The sequence below is a fragment of the Gadus morhua genome, chromosome 15 (genome assembly GCF_902167405.1).
Source record: "Gadus morhua chromosome 15, gadMor3.0, whole genome shotgun sequence".
NCBI classification, from domain to species: domain Eukaryota; kingdom Metazoa; phylum Chordata; class Actinopteri; order Gadiformes; family Gadidae; genus Gadus; species Gadus morhua.
Window position 1 is genome coordinate 6,882,007 of NC_044062.1, and position 18,777 is coordinate 6,900,783.

At 51.6% G+C, this 18,777-nt stretch overlaps 2 protein-coding genes and 2 non-coding genes across 10 annotated transcripts in view; all 4 read right to left on the minus strand.

Annotated features, from left to right (window-relative positions):
• Window positions 1–3,796, minus strand: part of LOC115559511 (uncharacterized) — a 4,154-nt gene extending 358 nt beyond the window's left edge. The window contains exons 1-3 of the mRNA XM_030378302.1: window positions 1,501–3,796; window positions 466–525; window positions 266–358 (exon numbers count right to left, since the gene is read on the minus strand). Of these exons, the coding sequence (XP_030234162.1) occupies window positions 2,553–3,608 (1,056 nt within the window). The 5' untranslated portion in view covers window positions 3,609–3,796 and the 3' untranslated portion in view covers window positions 266–358; window positions 466–525; window positions 1,501–2,552. The remainder of the gene's footprint in view (window positions 1–265; window positions 359–465; window positions 526–1,500) is intronic.
• Window positions 99–227, minus strand: LOC115560552 (small nucleolar RNA SNORA14). The gene has a single exon (XR_003979784.1). It is a non-coding gene; the product is annotated as a small nucleolar RNA SNORA14 (small nucleolar RNA).
• LOC115560553 (small nucleolar RNA SNORA14) lies at window positions 667–795 on the minus strand. Its single transcript, XR_003979785.1, has one exon. It is a non-coding gene; the product is annotated as a small nucleolar RNA SNORA14 (small nucleolar RNA).
• A 93-nt stretch (window positions 3,797–3,889) lies between the features above and the next one.
• Window positions 3,890–18,777, minus strand: part of arid4b (AT-rich interaction domain 4B) — a 45,459-nt gene continuing 30,571 nt past the window's right edge. Inside the window, exons 11-25 of one of the 7 annotated variants that reach the window (XR_003979596.1) lie at window positions 18,236–18,547; window positions 17,691–17,785; window positions 17,473–17,570; window positions 16,956–17,148; window positions 16,335–16,591; window positions 12,912–13,097; window positions 11,707–11,791; window positions 11,282–11,420; window positions 9,632–10,948; window positions 9,093–9,206; window positions 8,483–8,728; window positions 7,683–7,829; window positions 6,981–7,128; window positions 5,779–5,870; window positions 3,890–5,664 (exon numbers count right to left, since the gene is read on the minus strand). Coding sequence is in view for 5 of the 7 variants with exons in the window: in XM_030378296.1 (XP_030234156.1) it covers window positions 5,834–5,870; window positions 6,981–7,128; window positions 7,683–7,829; window positions 8,483–8,728; window positions 9,093–9,206; window positions 9,632–10,948; window positions 11,282–11,420; window positions 11,707–11,791; window positions 12,912–13,097; window positions 16,335–16,591; window positions 16,956–17,148; window positions 17,473–17,570; window positions 17,691–17,785; window positions 18,236–18,547 (3,374 nt within the window). In the remaining 2 variants the exon portion in view is untranslated. Of the gene's footprint in view, window positions 7,129–7,682; window positions 7,830–8,482; window positions 8,729–9,092; window positions 9,207–9,631; window positions 10,949–11,281; window positions 11,421–11,706; window positions 11,792–12,911; window positions 13,098–16,334; window positions 16,592–16,955; window positions 17,149–17,472; window positions 17,571–17,690; window positions 17,786–18,235; window positions 18,548–18,777 lie in introns of all 7 variants that reach the window. The other 6 variants (XR_003979597.1, XM_030378299.1, XM_030378296.1 and 3 more) reach the window with 6 other exon arrangements.

Below are 18,777 nucleotides of genomic sequence, written 5' to 3' on the forward strand. Positions count from 1 at the left end.
CTGTAAACCACAGAAAGCTAGAAGTTACAAACAGACAATGTTATTCAAAAGGATTATCATCTTTCCAAGCATTTCCTGGAGTCCAGTTCTTAAGTGGGTGATGTCTTGGAGGTGAAATGGCCGAGAGAAACTGACACATCTCTCGACCTTGGAATTCCAAACGTTCTCTTGCACCCTTTTTTGTCCCGTGGGCCACAAAGGTCCAAGAGGGGTTTTCAAAGATGCGTACACCAGACTTTAAAACAATGCAGGAGGTGAAACTCACCTGGCTCTAGCAAAGCATCACCAAGTGTTGGCAAGCGCTGCAGACGACCATGCCAACGTTTCGGCAATCCTGGTTCTCAGTCACCTAGAATGACTGGAAACAAAGTGCAAAACGTGAATTCTCAGTGGCTTGTGGTCAAGGTTACATGCAAGTCATTGTGGAAAAAAGCTACAATTTCAGTATAGTCTTGATTTGCTTACCTGTTAAGGGATCGGTTTCCATTAAGGCCAGCATCTTCCAAAGACCCAGGCCTCACATTTCTGAAAAAAGCAAAAATTGTCATTAGAACTTCCTGGACACAATGAATAGCTCATTTAAACTGCGCCAGCATCCAATTGCAGTACACATTATTAATCTCCCTTCTCTGAGTAATCCCAACATGGTTTAAGTTCTTAACCAGGTAATGTCCAGGAGGTGAAATGGCCGAAGGCCACTGATCTAGCCCTCTGCCTTGGAATTCCCGATTTTCTCTAGCATCCTTTTTTGTCCCGTTGGTCACAAAGGCCACTGAGGGGTTTTCAAAGATGCGGACCTACACTAACAGTACAGAGAGAGTTCAAGCTAGCCTTTTTGTGTGAAGACTACGTCAGTTTCTCCAACATTAACTGATTCAATTTGTATTCGTCCTTTTTGGTAGGCAGAGCTGGAGGCTGGCTACAGACCCCCACGCCACACGGAGAGGGAGAGAAACTAGGAAATTCGTGAAGCACTTCCAGTTTAAACTTTTTCAAGATGTTTTGAATGTGACGTTGTCTATTAAACGTGACTGACCCTAATCCTATCAACCAACTAAACTCATCGGCTTGACCCGATTGAGCTATGACAGTCGCAAGTGACAGACGGCTAACAGTTAGCCGCTAATGTTGGCCGGGCTAAAGCTGGTGCACAGTACGGTACCTATCGTCATTCATGGACATGTTGGGTTTACAGTTAAACTTTCCCTCGTGTAAACAATAGTTGTGGACACAAATTTTATTCAGAACCAGTGTTCAATTCCACACCTAGTTAGGGCTGGATGGAAACATACTCCACGTGGTTAGCCATTAGCATCAAATGCTACAATAAGCACTTCGCAGTTCGTTATATTTTAACGTGTAAATGATGGCCTCTAAGCTCCAAGTTCACTAACCCATTTCAACAAACCATGGCAATCAATGTTGCAAGATCTCCCGCCTTATCCGTCAACACTGATGTTGCTTTTGACGATTACGTTTAGACATTGTCAAACAACTTACGGTCAAGTTCCATTTCCTCTGCCGTTCAGGTCCCTTCGTCGTTCGGTTTCGTGGAGAGGACACTGCAGACAGTGGTCTTCTCTAGTTTTCATTTCTTTAACATAGGAACATTCAAGCTTTTCCATTCTACTTCTCAGGTAAAACACACATGTCCTATGAAAGAGAAAGAGCTCGAACTGGAAACGTACTTATACGTAGGCTGAATCTCACGCCCGCCCATTTTCACAACGAACCAATCAAAATGCAAACACAATGCTGACACGTGGGTGTGTTTAACCAATCAACAGACAGAACACTGACATACTTCTTTGCGACTACACCCACTATGTAAGATTTGAAAACACGTTGAATAGCATTTTACTGCATTGGACCACCAATAATAACCTGACGGATACAATTTAGGGAGGATTTAAGCATTAATCCAAAAACAGGAAGAAACACCAACAAATTCTACCTTAATGAGTAAACTAAATTACCTTAATGAAACGACTTATGTTTGTAATATTGAATATTAAAGGTTGTTTCGACGATTCTAGGCCGAAACATAAATGATCACATTAATCTGACCTTTCCTCACGATCCGCTAGCTGTCCGCCCCATAAGCATGGTACTACAAACCACTAAAAACCAAAATAAATAGTATTCCAACCAATCACCGACAATGGGTGGGTGTTGTGGGGTTTTTCACTTGATACATCGCTGATACAACCTTTTAACACTTATATGGTGAATGGGAGCACGATGAGTCGGTTCTATTTCATCCTTACTGACCGTGCTTCAAGCACTGGATTTATCCGTCTCGCGCATGCACAGTTCGAGTACCTAATATAAACAAAGTCACCTGTGACCCCTGATGAGCTCTGGACAGCCTATATCTTCCGGTGACAGAGGATCCGTTCCTGCAGAAGCTTCTCGCGAGTACACAAGGATTCTGAGTGACAGAGCGCTCTGGCGGTCAGCCAGGATTCATAGAACCGTAGTTACATACGTAACTATCGTTCGATTTCATCCTTACTGACCGCCAGAGGTCACGAGGAACTCCAACACCTACCTCATTGAGAGGGAACAGCAGAGTCGGGCGACAGGACCACGGCCAACGGATGGGGAGTGGCAACGTTCACCCGGTAGAACCTGGAAAAGGTACATGGTGATGTCCATGATGCTGCATCACAGATGTCTTCCAGGGGCACGCCCCGCAGGGCAGCCCATGACGTTGAGACAGCCCTGGTAGAGTGGCACCTGACCCCGGATGGCAGGGGGTGACCACCTCCTTTATATGCATGGGTGATGACGTCCACAACCCAATGAGACAATCGCTGTTTGGAGAGAGCACAGCCCCTCCTAGGACCACCATAGCAGAGGAAGAGCTGGTCCGACCGTCTAATGCCTGCGGTCGCAGCTACGTACGCTCTCAGAGCTCGCACAGGACACAGCAGTTTGAACCTGTCCTCCCCTTCCGAGGCGATAAATTGTGCCAGGCGGACAGGTCGGTTGAGGTTCGACGATGACAGAACCTTCGGGAGGAAAGCTGGATTCGGCCACAGGGTAACCCCTGAGCCATCCGACTTCCACCTCAGACATGAGTCACTCACGGACAGAGCATGAAGCTCCCCGACGCGCTTCGCTGACGCGATGGCGAGGAGAAAGGCAGTTTTAGTGGAGACCCACTTCAGCTCCGCCTGAGCCAGGGGTTCAAAAGGAGGCAAGCATAAAGCATCGAGCACCAGGTGCAGATCCCATGCTGGGGCACGCTGTGCTCGTGGGGGTCGTAACTGCAACACCCCCTTCAGAAAAAGGGACACCAATCTGTGGCCCCCCACTGTGTCATTATCCACCCGAGCATGTCTTGAGGAGATGGCTGCCACGTATACCCTCAGAGTAGCTGGGGCCCGGCCGCCATCCAGGAGCGACTGGAGGAACTCCAAAATCGTTGGAACTGAACAATGCACAGGGTCCTCAGCCCCGTCTGAACACCATGCCGTAAATAGCTGCCACCTATTCTCATACTGCGCCCGGGTAGAAGGCGCCCTGGCGTTCAGTATGGTATTGCAGACATCGTCTGAGCACTCCGTCAGCAGCGGGTTGGGCCCTGCAGCGGCCAGACCCATAGCTGTAGGCAACGAGGGTCGGGATGCCAGATCTTGCCCTGTAACTGAGACAGGAGATCCGCTGTGGTGAACTGCTGCAGAGCCTGCGCAGCAGTGGAAACCATGCTCATCCAGGATTCATAGAACCGTAGGTACACACGTAACTATCGCGTTACTGAAAGACACAAAAATGCGGAATAATGAAAAAAATAAACATACTTACTGCAGTTTATGCAGTTCATTTCTGGAATAAACCGGCAGGATTATAAACACCTTCATACGCATTGGAGACAGAGACTCTGTACTTCACAAACTATGGCATTTATTTCAAACAGAGGCTTCTGTTTGATTACATTTGTACAATAAATTACACAATGACCATCGTAAGATGAGCCTAATAAATACTACAGAGCTTGGTTTTTCAATGAGCCCCACCTCTTTCTCTTATTCTATGATCCATACCATTTTCCTTACGGGTCTAAAAAGCATCCGCGACAGCCCATGTACATACTGGAAAACGGCCGCCTCCTAAACCACGATTCTTCTGTCAAGCACGAGGCAGCTAACAAAAACAAGATAAAATATAAACAATTCCCAAACATACATTTGTAACAGAAAAAAACAAAAACGACAAACAGAACAATGTAGTTGAAATTACGGAAAGCAACAGGAGAACAAAAAATGATATCAAATAAATCATTTTCTACGAGATAACGAGACTGAGGACGATTGGGTAGGTAGGGGGAGCAGACATGCTTTAACTCTTAGTATTTACACTCAAAACTACAGTTAAAACCGCAAAACTGTCTGTACAGAAAAGTACATGTTATTAACAGTGCAAGATATTAAATAGCTTGACTCAAAACACTCTTCTCAATATACAAATGTATAACAAAAGCATACAATTACAAGTGCCAAACAAAAACATAGCTTCGGGTTATCATACAGTGGGGGTTTATACAGTGGAAACACTGGATATGTCGTCTGAAACACACATCACTTTATGATATAAATGTACATTTACAATACCTTTACCATTAGTCCTATCTCGGCAAAATAAAAATAAACAACTTTTTTGGTAGGCATGAACAAAGGAGGAACAAAATAAAGATGATGTGATTGGGCCTGTCGTTGCTGGGTCTTGATCCAAATTGGATATGGATGCCAATACTACCATTTAATTGATGCGGGACTGTTGTAAACACATACTGTGGTTGCCTTTAATTTAATTCATCAGCAACATGTGAGGGCAGTGGATAACAATAATTAACAATTCATTGGGTGATTAAATATGCAAGGAGATTGCAGTTTTCCAGTTAACCTAAAGTGTTTCCTTCTTGATTTCATGTTGTTGTTGTGCTATGCCAACCCTCGACACCGTTAATCTCGTCCTTCCTTTTTATAAATACATACTTTCTGGACATCACAACATTAAAAAAGTGATTATCCAAGCTACTGCTTGTTGAACTGCAACTGGCAAGAAGGTGAGTGCGAGAGGTGATCCAACACCATACACAAAGAAATCGGACACCACACCTCCGACAAATTAAAATCGGAAGCATCTAATCTGAATTTAATGTGAATGCCGTTTACGTTAATGCGGTTTTTGGAGGAAACAGGAAGTATCTAATCTGAATTAAATGTGAATGCCGTTTACGTTAATGCTGTTTTTGGAGGAAACAGGAAACAGGAAGTAGAATTGTAGTTTGGGGGTGTGGGGGCTTTAAAAGAGACCACAGTGTTCCAGAAAAGGGGAAGGCCAAAGCCCTTGGTGACTCTTTCTAGGCCGCCCGAGCATTCAGTAGTTGATTACCGGTGTTCCAGTATAGTTCAGCTTCATCTCTTACAATCAAACATCTTAAAATTAACGATAGGCTGCGATTTAAAAACCATCCGGTCACTGTCGGGCTCGCGGCTACCCTCACTCCCCCGCGTCCTCAATCACACAATATTCAGTCTTTTTTTTAATCTTTTTTTATCAGAGGGACATTCTCAGCGACATTTTACATTGTTTTGAGAGCAGGACCAGAGAGGAAAATAAAAAATAAAAAGCGCTGTCCTTTTCCCAAAGTGCCTCCTGCAGAGAAAAACACAAAAGGCACTACAGTATCATTCCATATTCCCTCCATCCACAGTGGTGTCAGCGGATACACAATGAACTGAAACCCTATCCTTCTCCACGGCCCGTTACCTCGATGCAAACACACAGGACGGCGCTCCAGTAACCGGGGCGACGATCACCACCGCTATAACCCTTTATGGTTGAACCATCGCATGGAGGCCCTTAGAAATGACAGAGGAGAAACGTGAGGCAGGGTGACACATCGCCGGCGCTGGCAGGCAAGGCTGCCCTGGGCTCCTGCACAGCAGATGGCGAGCACCAGGAGGAGCTGCTCGGTGGAGGAGCCATGAGGTTGTGGGGGGGGTGGGGGGGGGGGGTGTGGGTGGGGGGGGGGGGGGGGGAGGAGGGTGAGGGTGAGGGGGTGTCACAGGAAGTCAGCCGAACCAAGATACAATATAATCAAATGGAAAGAATTATTGCTTTACGAAACCCCCTATCCCGCCCCCCCTCCAAAAGAAACAATTCTTCATAAATGTTCAATTAAGTGAGAGCGAATCATTTTTTTGTTTTAAAATCTGTGTTGTTTTTTTTGGGACAAATTCTTTCCCCCTGACACAATCTTCATAAAAGTGCACTTGAGTGCAGTTAGCTTGCCGAGAAAACAGTTGTCGATAGAAAATAGTGCTTGTTTCGTTCTAGTTAGTTTGTGTTCGATTTGCTTGTTTTTTTTTGTCTCTGGTCTGGTTTTGTGCCGCAGCGGTTACAGTATGTTGGTGGTCTTGTCTGTCCTCGTTGGAGAGGAGGGGGGGGGGGGGGGGGGGGCTGTGGGAGAGCAAGAGGCCGGGGAAGGGGGTGGAGGAGGTGCAGGTGGTAGTAGCGGAGGAGGAGGAGGAGGAGGAGGTGTTCGCAGTGGAGGAAGAGCAAAAGGTGATGGTAGCGCAGAAGGAGGTGGAAGAGGGGTGGTGGTGGTGGAGGAGGAGAAGGTGGTGGTAGGAGGAGCTGCAGGAGGGGGAGGATAGGGTGGTAGCGGTGGAGGAAGAAGAGAAGGTGGTAGCGTAGAAGGAGGAAGAGGTGGAGGATAGGAGGCGGTAGCGGTGGAGAAGAAGGAGGAGGGGGAAGGTGGAGGAGGGGGTGGTGGAGGAGGAGGAGGAGGAGGGGGAAGGTGGAGGAGGGGGTGGAGGAGGAGGGGGTGGTGGAGGAGGAGGAGGAAGGTGGAGGAGGGGGTGTTAGCCGTGGAGGAAGAGGAAGAGGAGGAGGAGGTGGTGGTGGAGGAACCGGGGGTGCTGGTTAAGTGCTAAGTGCGGCGGCGGTGAGCCGGTGCGTCCTGTCACCTGCACTCCACGGAAACCCCAGAGTTCTGCGAGGAGGAGGAGGAGGACACGGGCGGGTCGGCCAGCGTGAGCATGACCGCCGCCGTCAGCGAGCTGGAGGACGGCGACGACGACGACGACGACGACGACGAAGACGCCGCCACCGTGCCTGAGAGGAAACAAGGACAGAGTCACGACGGGGAAAGGGCGACCGCTCGGGGTCTTCACGTAAATTCACATTTTTGCATCGAGGGGCGCTTAGCAAACGCTTTTATCACACAGCCACTTTCAGCCGCGGGTCATACACACGTTCACACGCCGACAGCGGAGTCGACCGTGCAAGGAGACGGCCAGCTCGTCCGGAGCTCGTTAGGGTGAGGTGTCTTAATGAGGGACACTCAGCCGTGGATAAAACGAGCAACCTTCCGGTTACGAGTCAACCCGCTCTACCTCCTGAGCGATGCCAACCCCACTCTCTAGGCAATGCCGGCGAGCGGGTTCACACGCTGTAACCCTGATCAAAGCACGTCCACCACACTGCATGATTAGTACAAGTTTGCTCCTGGTTACGCATCATTAGGCCACCTGTTCTTATATATACACAGGATCTTAGTGACCAAACCATTCAAATTAGTATGTTATCATGGACTATCTAAGGCTTACAAGTCAGTACTGTCCTGAGCGTCCCTATGTGGCTTTAGGTTTGAAGGAGGTGGCACTCACTTTCCCGCTCTTTCTTCTTCATGCGCTTCCGGCGGCGGTCGATGGAGGCGACCTCAGACTTGAGGGAGAGGTAGTGGTTCCTGATGTCCTGCAGCTTCTCCTGCAGGAAGGAGATGCGCTCCAGGCTGTTCATCTTCTCCAGGTCCGCTGCGAGAATGAAAGGAGGACACACTCAGTAGTTAGTGATGATGCTGCTGACTCCCGTCTGATACAGAATGGTAGCGGTGAGGAGTTGTGTTCAAAGCGTGCAGCAGGGAAGGTAAAGAGTTGTAGGTTTGCTTCGATAAGAACGAGGTTGTCACCTCAAACAGGCACATCTTTAAAACTTAGTGAATAAATATATCAGCGTATATTCTTGCGCCAGCATCCACATTGCAAAAACCAAGAGGCAATGCATTATTCATCATGAAGTTTTAGGTCATAAACATAAAAAAAAGACTGAGTTACACATCCATCAAGGTGCTCCCTATTATCCCCATATCTCTAAACTAAAACGAAAACTACTACTCTAAGCAATAAAAAACAAATGCAGCCCAAGAGGAGCACTATTATGTTGATCAGTTTAAAAATAAGTTTGAATTCCAAAGAGAACGTATGGAATTATTTGGGTTACAGAAAAGACTACGTTGCTCTGTATATCGAGTGTATAACGCTATAAAAATCACCCCAATCATAAACAATGATACATTTCATAACCCATGCCTCAACTCGTATCACAAAAAGACAAAATCACTTTTTTCTTCCCCCAATGTCATGCAGCCCTAGTTAACGGAAGACTGGAGACAAATGCACCAACAAACCCATCATGGACGTACACATCTGGAAGCTCCACTTGTAGACGCGAGGCGAGCGGCCGTGGTGGTCCCGGTGGTGCAGGTGGTCCGGCTCCCCGGGCTTCTGGTACTTATGGCTGGACGGGGGAGTCCTCCCGGGACACTTGGGGGAGACGGCGGCCGCCTTCAGCTCCGGGTGAGCGAGGCTCTTCAGGGCGGGGGGCTTGGACACGCCCTCCGCCAGGGTCTGGTCCTCGCTGTCGCTGCTGTGGGCTGAGGAAGGGGGGGGGGGGGGGGGCAAAGGTTAAGCGTCGAAGGTCAAGGGTCGGTCCTCACCACAACATGACAATCCCTGACGGGGATAACAAATACCCATGTGGAAAAAAATTCAAACCTACTTGTTTCATGCACTTCTTTTTATACTACACACACTTTCCGATGATCAGCGGATTTCAGTTAATATATTTTCAACCCCAAAAACTTTTGTTCAACGACAAAGACAGAAACAGATTTTGCTGGGACAGCGTTTACTGAAAAGGGCCGCAGCATTCTGTGGAGCTGTAACACTTTAGAACAATAAACGAGCATGCAGGGGAACACTGTGATGAAGGGGTACCGGCACTATGCTGGTTCTTACCTGTTTTCCTGTTCTTCTTGGGAGGCACTCCGAAGCTCTTGCGGTTTATCTTCGGTTTCTTCGCGGGGACCATAACCGGCGCCTCCTTCTGCCGCTTCTGACTCCCAGTCAAACCTAGCGAGACCACGCATGAGAACCCTGGTCAGGGATCAGGTAGCCCTAACACAAACACGCACTGACACACTCGCGGACAGACACACACAGGCGAACACAGACACACACACGCGCACACAAGAACAGACACATACGCACAGACAGACACGCCCGCAGACGGAGACACAAGCGCAGACAGACACACACCCACACACACGCAGACAGACACACACGCAGACACACACAAGTGAAGACAGACAGACAGACAGACAGACAGACCCACAAGTGCCGACAGACAGATCCACAATCGCAGACAGACAGACAGACACACAATCGCAGACAGACAGACACACAAGGGCAGACAGACAGACAGACACACAAGCGCAGACAGACAGACAGACAGACAGACAGACATAAAAGCGCAGACACACAGGTGCGCTCCGTACCTTTGGGTTTCTGCTCGCTGTCCTGCTGGCTGCTGCTGCTCAGCTCCAGGCTGCAGTCGCTGTGGCAGGAGGGGCTGGCCTGGAAGGCCTTGGTGGGGGAGCCGGCCCCGTCCTCCTGGGCCAGGTCCTGGAGCTCCCCGCCCAGGCTCTCCACCTCCACCGTGCTGCTGTCCGTCTCGCTGCGCCCCCCTGTCGCCTCCTCCGTGGGCGCGGGCGCCGGTGGCGGCAGAGCAGCGGCGGCGGCGGCGGAGGAGGAGGTGGACTCCGAAGGCAGGGCGGGGTCCTCGGCGGGGGCAGGAGACGGGGCCCGCGCCTGGCCCGGGTCCTCCGACGGAAGGCCCAGGGCCGCCGAGGGGGACTCGGGCGTGGTGGGCGGCGTGTTGAGCACCGAGTCGCTCCCGCTGCTGGGGAACTCCCGCTGCAGTTTGTCGCGGTCCGCGGGCTCCTCCGAGGGCTCGTCCCCGGGGCCGCTGTCTCGCCGCTGCCTCCGCCGCCGCTCCTCCTCCTCCTCCTCCTCGTACTCGTCCTCTTCTCTGGGCTCTTCCTCCGACGGCCGCGTCGGGTCGGGCGGAGGGGGCGGCGAGTTGGCCGCCTCCGTGTCCGAGTCGGAGAACAGCTCCTTCAGCGTCTTCTTGGGCCACTGGGCCTGGATGCTGGACCACACGTCCTTCTGGCCCTTGGTTCGCACGGCCGGCTTCTCCTCCGCGCCCGCTGACGCCTTGGCCCTCTTCTCGGGAATGTCCCAGAAGGCCGTGGGTCGGGCGGCCGCTTTGGTCTTCTCCTTCGTCCCGTTGTACTTCTTGGAGGGCGAGCCTTTGGCCTTCGTCGTCTGGCCGCGCTCGGCGTCCTCCGTGCGCGACTCCGAGTTCCCCGCTCCGTCGTCGTCGGAGCTGCTGTCGGACGAGGCTCGCCTCTCGTCCGCGGCGCAGTCTCCCCCTCTCTCCTCCTTCCTGGGGGAGCCGCCGGGGAGCCAGTCGGCGCTCCGGGTGTTCCTGGTCTTGGCTTTGGTCGGGCTCTTCAGGGATCCCTCCGATTTCCTCTTCCTGGTGGCCTTCTCGCCCTCCGGGTCCGGCTGGCTGCGCCTCTTCCCCTCCTTCCCGTCTGAACCGTCCGGGCTGACGGGGTCGTGGTTCTTCCCGGACAGCGACGGAGGCTTGGCCTCTTCCGACAGACTCCCGGTCTCCCAGCGCTCCGACGGCTTGTGGGGGTCCGACGGGCCTCTCCGCTGGCCCCGGCGGTAGCCCGGCCGGTCGTCTTCGTTCCCCTCGTCTCCCTCCTCATCCTCCCGCTCGCTGTCGTCTGTCGACCGCTCGGAGGCTGATTGGAAACATGAGGGATGAAACGAGGGGTCACAATGGAAGACAACCTTTAGTAATCAACTAATGCTTGTTAAGTCCTTTGGGGCTGACTGTGATAAAGGGCTATACAAACAAAATCGAATTGAATTAAACTGTTTGAAACTGCACGAAATGACAAGACAAGTACAAGTAGGCTAACGCTTGAATTGTGAGGCAACGTTCGGCTAATCTGCTACAAGTGCGCACGGGAACGGCAGACTCAAGGATGCTGCTGCCTCGCAGGCCATAGAGGATGGAGGTCCATTCTAAAGCCCCGACCGGAGAGTCTGGACCGGAATGCCGTTGCGCTCACCGTCATCCATCTTGTAAAAGGCGTCGGGGCCGGAGCCGGAGCGAGGCGAGGGGGGGATGCGGTTGTTGTTGGGGGAGGGGCCCAGGTCCTCTCTCTCCCGGAGCCTCTCCAGTCGGTTGTGGTCCACATCCGATTTGTTCTGTAGGGGATAGCACCGGTCAATGACATGCTGGTGTCAAGAGTACGCACAGACACACAGATGGAGGGACGGACAGAGAGACCAACAGACGGACAGACAGACACACTAACACAACCAGAAAGACAGACATAAGGACAGACTGACACATCCACAGAAAAACAGACAGAAAAACAGACAGACAAATAGACACACACACACACACACACACACACACACACACACACACACACACACACACACACACACACACACACACATAAACAAAGACACAAAGACAGACGCATACCTTTATTTTTTTGCGATGTTTGATTTTTGGTACATTCTTATTGGCAGGCCGGATAATCTTGTCTGCTTTTACCCACTCATCATATCTAAATGGAAAAGAAAAAAAAAAAGGAAGAAAAGAAAGAAAAAAAACACGTCACCATCTTGATACGAAACAAAAAAACCCAGAACAAAACCAAAAGACAACCACAGAAGCAGCCACCACACGGTGCCAACACAGAGAGCAGCGCAGCCACCTCCCCCACATCGGACTCCGCCCCGCTGCCGTGACTCAGTGAGCACCGGCAGCAGCGAAGGCCACGGCCGCCGGGGCAGAGAAAAGCAAGCCTTTACGATGACCAAAAGGAAAATACAGAGAATTGTGAGGAACCAACAACCACACACAGTCCAAGAGAAGGCCCCGCCTACGACCGAGAGTGCCACCGTTGTCATGTGAAGGGAATGGGCGTGTCACTGACTGCACACACACGCACGCGCACACACACACACACACACACCAGACACAATGCAGAGTACATCCCTCTGAGCTGTAGGAGAGTGCCAGTGGGAGACGCTTCAATATTAAGGCTGTGGCACACACACACACACAGACAGACAGACAGACAGACAGACACACACACACACAGACAGACACACACACACAAAACAAAGTTAACGCTAGTCTGGCTAGGAAGCAGGAGAAGCTAAACCCCCGTGTCTTTGGTTCCCTAGCGCTCGTCTTAATGCCGTTAACCCTGAGCCACAGGGGGGAGGGGGGGGGAGACAGTTGCGAGGCAGAGGTGAGTGTGGCAACCCTTGGCATGGCCTGTGAGACCGACTGTACATGTTTCATTAACAAATGTATCACACACTGTGTGCATACTCTAAAGTGAAGACTTGAGGGCTCAAGTGGGAGACAGACACCAGGGGTCTCAGTCAGCATAAAACCGAATGAGCTAAAGTGGAGGAACGCTATATCCTTTTTCCGCCACTAGGTGGCTCTGCGTTGCCCCGGATCAGATTGCTGACGTGGGGCACAGGGTGATAGTATCAGTGAGGGAGGGGGTGTAACTGTAACCGAGCTATGGGGGGGGATACCCACAAAGAGGCGATGACTGCAGCGTTAAAACACTTGTTGTTTGGGTTGGGTGGGGTGGGGGGGGGGGGGGGGTTGTCTAATAGGGTGAATACAGACGTTAAGGCGATTCTCCCCGTGTGCTGTCTTACCTGATGTTCCAGCCACAGTAGTGCACCAGGTAGAGCACCTCGCCCCCCTCCACGTCTGCCTCTTTCACAGTGGCCTCGTACGTCTTCAGATTGCGGCCTCGCCCATACCTCACCTGCACCTTCATCCCCGGGGGGTAACACTCAAACTCCTCCCCTTCCTCCTCCCCCTCCTGACTGCTGACATCCCTGCAAGAAAGACAGTTCAGCACTTCTCCCGCCCCTGCTAGGCTAAGGCCAAGACCACAGCACACCCCCTACCCCCCCCTCCCCTACCACCTCCTGCTCCCACCTCCTCCTCCCCCCCCACCTTCTCCTCCTTCTCCTCCTACCACCTCCTCCTTCTCCTCCTCCGCTGTCAACTCTTCAGTGATCCCCTCCCCTTCTCTTGATAAACTCAACCTTCTCCTCCGGCTGCTGTTCAATAACTGTAAACAATCCCCCTAACAACCACCCCCCCCCCCCCCCTACACCCCCTTGACAACACAATACAGTATTAACAGTTTCCTTCTCAGCTAGACATGAATGACTCAAACACTTGAGGGCTCCTCCGCTCACGCTGTCTGCCATCCGTTACCCTGTGTCTGAGCTACGACCCTCAGCGCCCCGTTACAGGAAGCGCTCCGGTAAACAAAGACTTTATTAGCGGAACCAACTAGCTGCACACTCCCCTGACACACAAAACAACAAATCAAATTCAATCATATGGTGTGTGAGAATATGAAAGGCTGTCTAGAGCTACATCTGCACACACACACACACACAAAGACACGCAGTGAACACTTTGTGGACTCTCCCGTCTCACACACACACGCACACACCACACACAGACGCACGCTTGGGGGGGAGAGGGAGGGAGGCAGCGTGGCCACAAGGTGGAGCTGAAGAGGGGATTGTAGGGGGTGTAGAGAGTTAATCAAAGCCAGGGAGCACGGGCCACGCTTGGATTTGAAAGGCAGACGGGGGGGGGGATTCGGTGCCAGGGTCCGGAGAGGACAGAACAGCACAGCACAGCACAGCACGGCAGGCAAGCACAGCAGCGTTAAGCAAGCCTTCAGCGGGAGAGAATGCACAGGGTCGCACGCCGTGCTCCTGACGGCCCCGCAGGTACAACCTTGTAGAACGCAGCGCAAGCACTGCCTGACGCCTCGGCACTCGGTGTACCCGCCCACCCGACAGAGGGCTGGCGCCACCTTGTCGTCTACGCAAGTCAGACAAGCCCCGCTGAATAGCGGCGTTCAAGTGCGTAGAGGATCTCCTCTACTACCAGGGGATGATTAACACAGTGACCTAGGGAAAGTGTTGAGCCGGCACATTACCGCACACAGTATGTATCGAGATCAGAGCCAGGCTGTGTTGTAAGGAGCGGTTCCCCTGCCAACGTTATACTGCAACGGATCCAAGTCCCTTGCCATGAACAATCGGCATGTTGTTTCTGCTGAACCCGATTTGTACCAGTGAACACTAGCGCATGGAAGACAAGAGATCTAGTAAAATACCAACACAGTCACAAGACTTAGCCGATCAAAGCTATTACGTTGGTAAATGTTCCTGAGGAATTTATCAGTTATTCTCATGAATCAAAAGTCGATTAATCTCAGTCGTTTAATGATTGGAAACCGTCCAGCGTGGTGTGTCTGGGCATGCAACATCATCACATTTGGAAAGGCAAATCTAGCGTTTAAAGAAAGGAAACACAGCATAAGGGTGATTAACATCGCCTTCGACACACACGCACGCACACCCACATGCCTTTTGTACAGTAAAGAACAGCCTCTTCTGCAATTACACAAACACTGCCAGCCCCCAGCCACTTCAGCCTGTTTAGTGAATGAACAACGGATCCCTTGCCTTCCATTCATGAAAAGCTGCTCCTTTAAGACCAATACCAAAACTCCTCTACAATCTACACACAGCTTGGCTTCTCCAGACCTCCTGCAGTGGTACACTCACTACTGCTGGAGACACTACTGATTGTGAAAGATGATCATCTCCCCAAAGCCAGGGTCAATTCACAAACAAAAGCAACTTTTGCCCTGCATCCTAAAAGCAAGGGCGTTTTCAAAAGCACCAAGCGCCACATTTGATACGACAGTCTCATCCCGATGCGTCCATGACAAAGATTATGTTCTAAGTAACACATCACACAGCTACACATCAATGTTCACAAAAATAGATACAAGCAAGAGCCAGACAGACATGAAAAGAAAGAGAGAGAGAGAGAGTGAGAGTGAGAGTGAGAGTGAGAGAGACAGACACAGACAGAGCCTCAGAGACAGACAGAGCCTCAGAGACAGACATAGACAGACCGAGAGAGATAGACACAGAGAGACACAGAGACAGAGAGAAACACATTCACATAGCGGTGCTACAGAGCCCAAACCATCAAGAGCAGGGCTAGGCCTCAGTGGCCGCGTGTAGAGCTGAACGATGCCAATGTCAAACAATAGAATCCGAGCCGTACAGAGGGAGGCAGAGACAGACGGACCAAGACAGCGAGAGAGAGCGAGAGCGCGAGAGAGGAAGAGAGAGACTACTAAGAAGGAAAACCACACGAGGAAGTAGCGACGGGAGGATTCAGAGCTTTCCACAGGCTGCAGCGTCCTGAAGCGTACCGAGCTGTTAGGGACTAGGGTACGGACACTGGGGGGTGGGGGGTGGGGGGGTGAGAGCATGGTGTTAGAGGACTGGGACAGGGCAGCTCAGGCAGAGGAAGGGCGATCCTGGCTCTCTGCTGAGAGTGGGTGGCAAAGCAGCGGGGGCAAAAGGTCAACCTCAGAGCTCCTCAGCTTCCAGGGATGTGTCTGTGATGCAGACTGTATGAACCAGTCTGGTCTCATTGGATATGTGTTTGAGTCCAGGGTGCGTGTAAACAATGACGTATTTAAATACCATTAGGATTTAAACAATGGTATGCAGTGAGACGAAATGTAAAAGGTGACCAAACAGAATTTCCGGAAAAAATAAATAGAAGGACATTACAGTATTCCAGCGATAATCCGATAAAAAAGTTTTTTATTCTTTATCTTAACTTTTTTTAACAATCATTGCCAAACATTATCAGTTCAAACTGGAGCAACAGCTAATTGAGAACCGAATTACACATTACTTTGTGTTTGAGACAACAAACACGTTGGGAATGCCTTTAATCTGTGAGCTCCTCATGGACCAAAGGAAGTCCTCCCCGATGACTTAAGAGCACCTCTGGGATGGATTTACTACCACAAATTGATTGCCTCACATCGGGTCAGAGGTCTAAATGGTCTCTATGAATACCCTGCATCATAGAGGAGTCCATAGCGTGTGTCTGTGTGTTTCTATGCATGTGTGTACGTGTGTGCGTGTGTGTGCGTGTGCGTTTTCCGGCAGCTCTAGATCACATTACCTCCACCTGTTGTAAGAGGAACCGCGGCGTTCGGGACCTACCCAGTATTCTCCTTGTGTCCCTGCTGCTCCGCGGGCTCCAGCTTCACGCTGACCTCCCCCTCCGACCGCGCCCCCGACGGGCCCTCCTCCGCGTCTCCCAGACGCGACTCTTCCTCATCTTCGTCTTCATTGTCGTCACCGTCGTCGTCCTCGGCCGCAGCGTCGTTGGTGTCCAAGGTGGAGTTCCCCAGGGACTTCCGGTCCGTCTTCGTCGACTCTGGTTCCGTTTTGTACCGGCCCGACTCAGACTTCTCCTCCTGCGGGACCAGGGGTTCTTGTCACATGTGTATTGTACCTCCCACAATGCATCTCTCTGAGACACAAACACTGAGTGGCAGTACAGTAGCCTTCCTTAAATGGTAAATGGACTGCATTTACCATTGTGGCCACTCAAATCGCTTTACAATATTGCAACGACGGCGCTGTCAGCCATGCAAGGCGACAGCCAGCTCGTCAGGAGCGGTTAGGGTAAGGTGTCTTGCTCAGGGACACCGCGACACACGCACGAGTGGACGGGGAAGCGAATGTAATATAATAAGAACCAGGGGGGACGAGACAGGTGGATGAAGGTTGGCGGCCTACCGCGACATGGTGCCTAGTTTGTATAACATTAAGCCTTACCTTGCAGGGGGCGGGCTGCGGGCCCCTGGATTCCTGCTCGGGCGTGGGCTCCTTCACGGGGCTGGAGGCCGGGGGGGCGGCGGGCCCCGCCTCTGCCTCCGTCTTGCCCTCCGCCTTGGGCTGCTTCAGGGGCAGGTCCATGCGGAAGGTGATAGCGGTGGAGGTGCAGTACTCCTCGAACCCGTTCAGGTATCTGCACAGGAGCACATGCGGCGTGTCTCAACCAATCCCTACGGGCACCACTCAGTCCTTCACTCATGGCTTTCGCTTGTGTGACGTTGTGCAGGTGTATGCCAACAGACTATCTCCTGTGGGTGGTGTTCATAAAATAAGTAGTCGATGTATACGAGCGAGAGCCAGACAGATACACCGATAGAGAGACAGACAGAGACAGAGCGAGACAGAAAGAGAGAGCGAAAGACACCGACAAGGCTTGTGTGACAGCGTGCAGCTGTATGCCAACAGATTATCTGGTGGTGTCACTAAAGAAAGTGGATGCTGCACGGCCAATGCTTACTTGCGGTAGGCGCATTTGACGTTGTAGCCTGCGGCTGAGTTCAGCACAGGGATGCCCAGATCCTGATAGACCTGCTTCCAGACCGAGCCGCTCTCAATCTGTACAGACAGAAGGAGGGGGAAGGCTTAATACACTCTGAATCGGCATTAATAGCAAAAGGGGTTGGCAGGGGAGAAATGGGGAAAGCTGAACAGATGTGGAGGAGAAGCGGGACTCACGCTGTCGAAGCCTCCCAGTTTGTGCACCAGTCGGTAGAGCTTGAAGAGGTTCAGGTTTCTGTAGCCCAGGACAGGCCTCTTGTTGATGGGCGTTCCTGAGGTGGGTATAGCCATAGGCAGGGTTTAGATGAAGCTACAGTGCTTCCTCCATGTATATATAAACTATAGGGCTTGTACGCCACAATGCATCATGCAATTTTTTGTTGGCCATTTTGTGATGCCGAGAGAGTGAGAGCGAGAGATCTGTAAATCCTGAATAAACTTGAATATACCATAACCGAGGTCAATCTATCTTTGTTTTGCAATAGCATGAAAAAACGAGGTCTAAACACAACATTGTCTCCCCATAATGACAATTTCACGTTTCAGAATCCCATTTCACGATAAATTGTGCTCCTATAAATTCCTGTGCTCCTATACTTTACAAAAAAGGAGGCGGTCACGATACACGTTACTCCACTAGGAACGGCCGTAACAGTACTAGAGTACTCGTACGCCCCCCCCGCGCCTCAGTGACCCATCAGCGCTGGCCTGTCTGCCCTCACCTCGGTCCTCCATGAACTTGTAGAGCTGCTGCAGGAAGTTCTCCCTCTCCCCAGGGAACGGCTCCACTTCCTCCTGCACACAGGAACACAAAGTCAAATAAAAACAAACACTGTAGAATGCCGGGGGGGGGAGGGAGGCTGTAGGGTCTGATGAACGAACCTCCTCCTCCTCACTGCTGGCGTCCTCCTCCTGCTCCTCCTCCTCCTCCTCGTCCTCCTCGTCTTCGCTGCTGGAGCTCTCCTCCTTCACGTCCGTCCGCCAGGAGCTGGGCACCACCTGCCGCCGCTGGAACTCCAGCGCCGCGTCCAGTGCTGTGGGGGGGGACACCACACACACCGAGCCGTCTCACTCAGGTCCTCGGAGGAAGCGTTGCTTCAGCACAACGGCTGCCGGGGACGGTAGCCTGGCAACAGCGCTTATGTAACCACAACAAGTGTGGGATTCGTTGCCCTGTTTTTTTTTTGTTTGGTTTTCTTTCTCCTCCCGAGTTAAAGCGACCGGCTTCTTGGGCACTTAAACACCGCGGGTGGGTGGGCGGGTG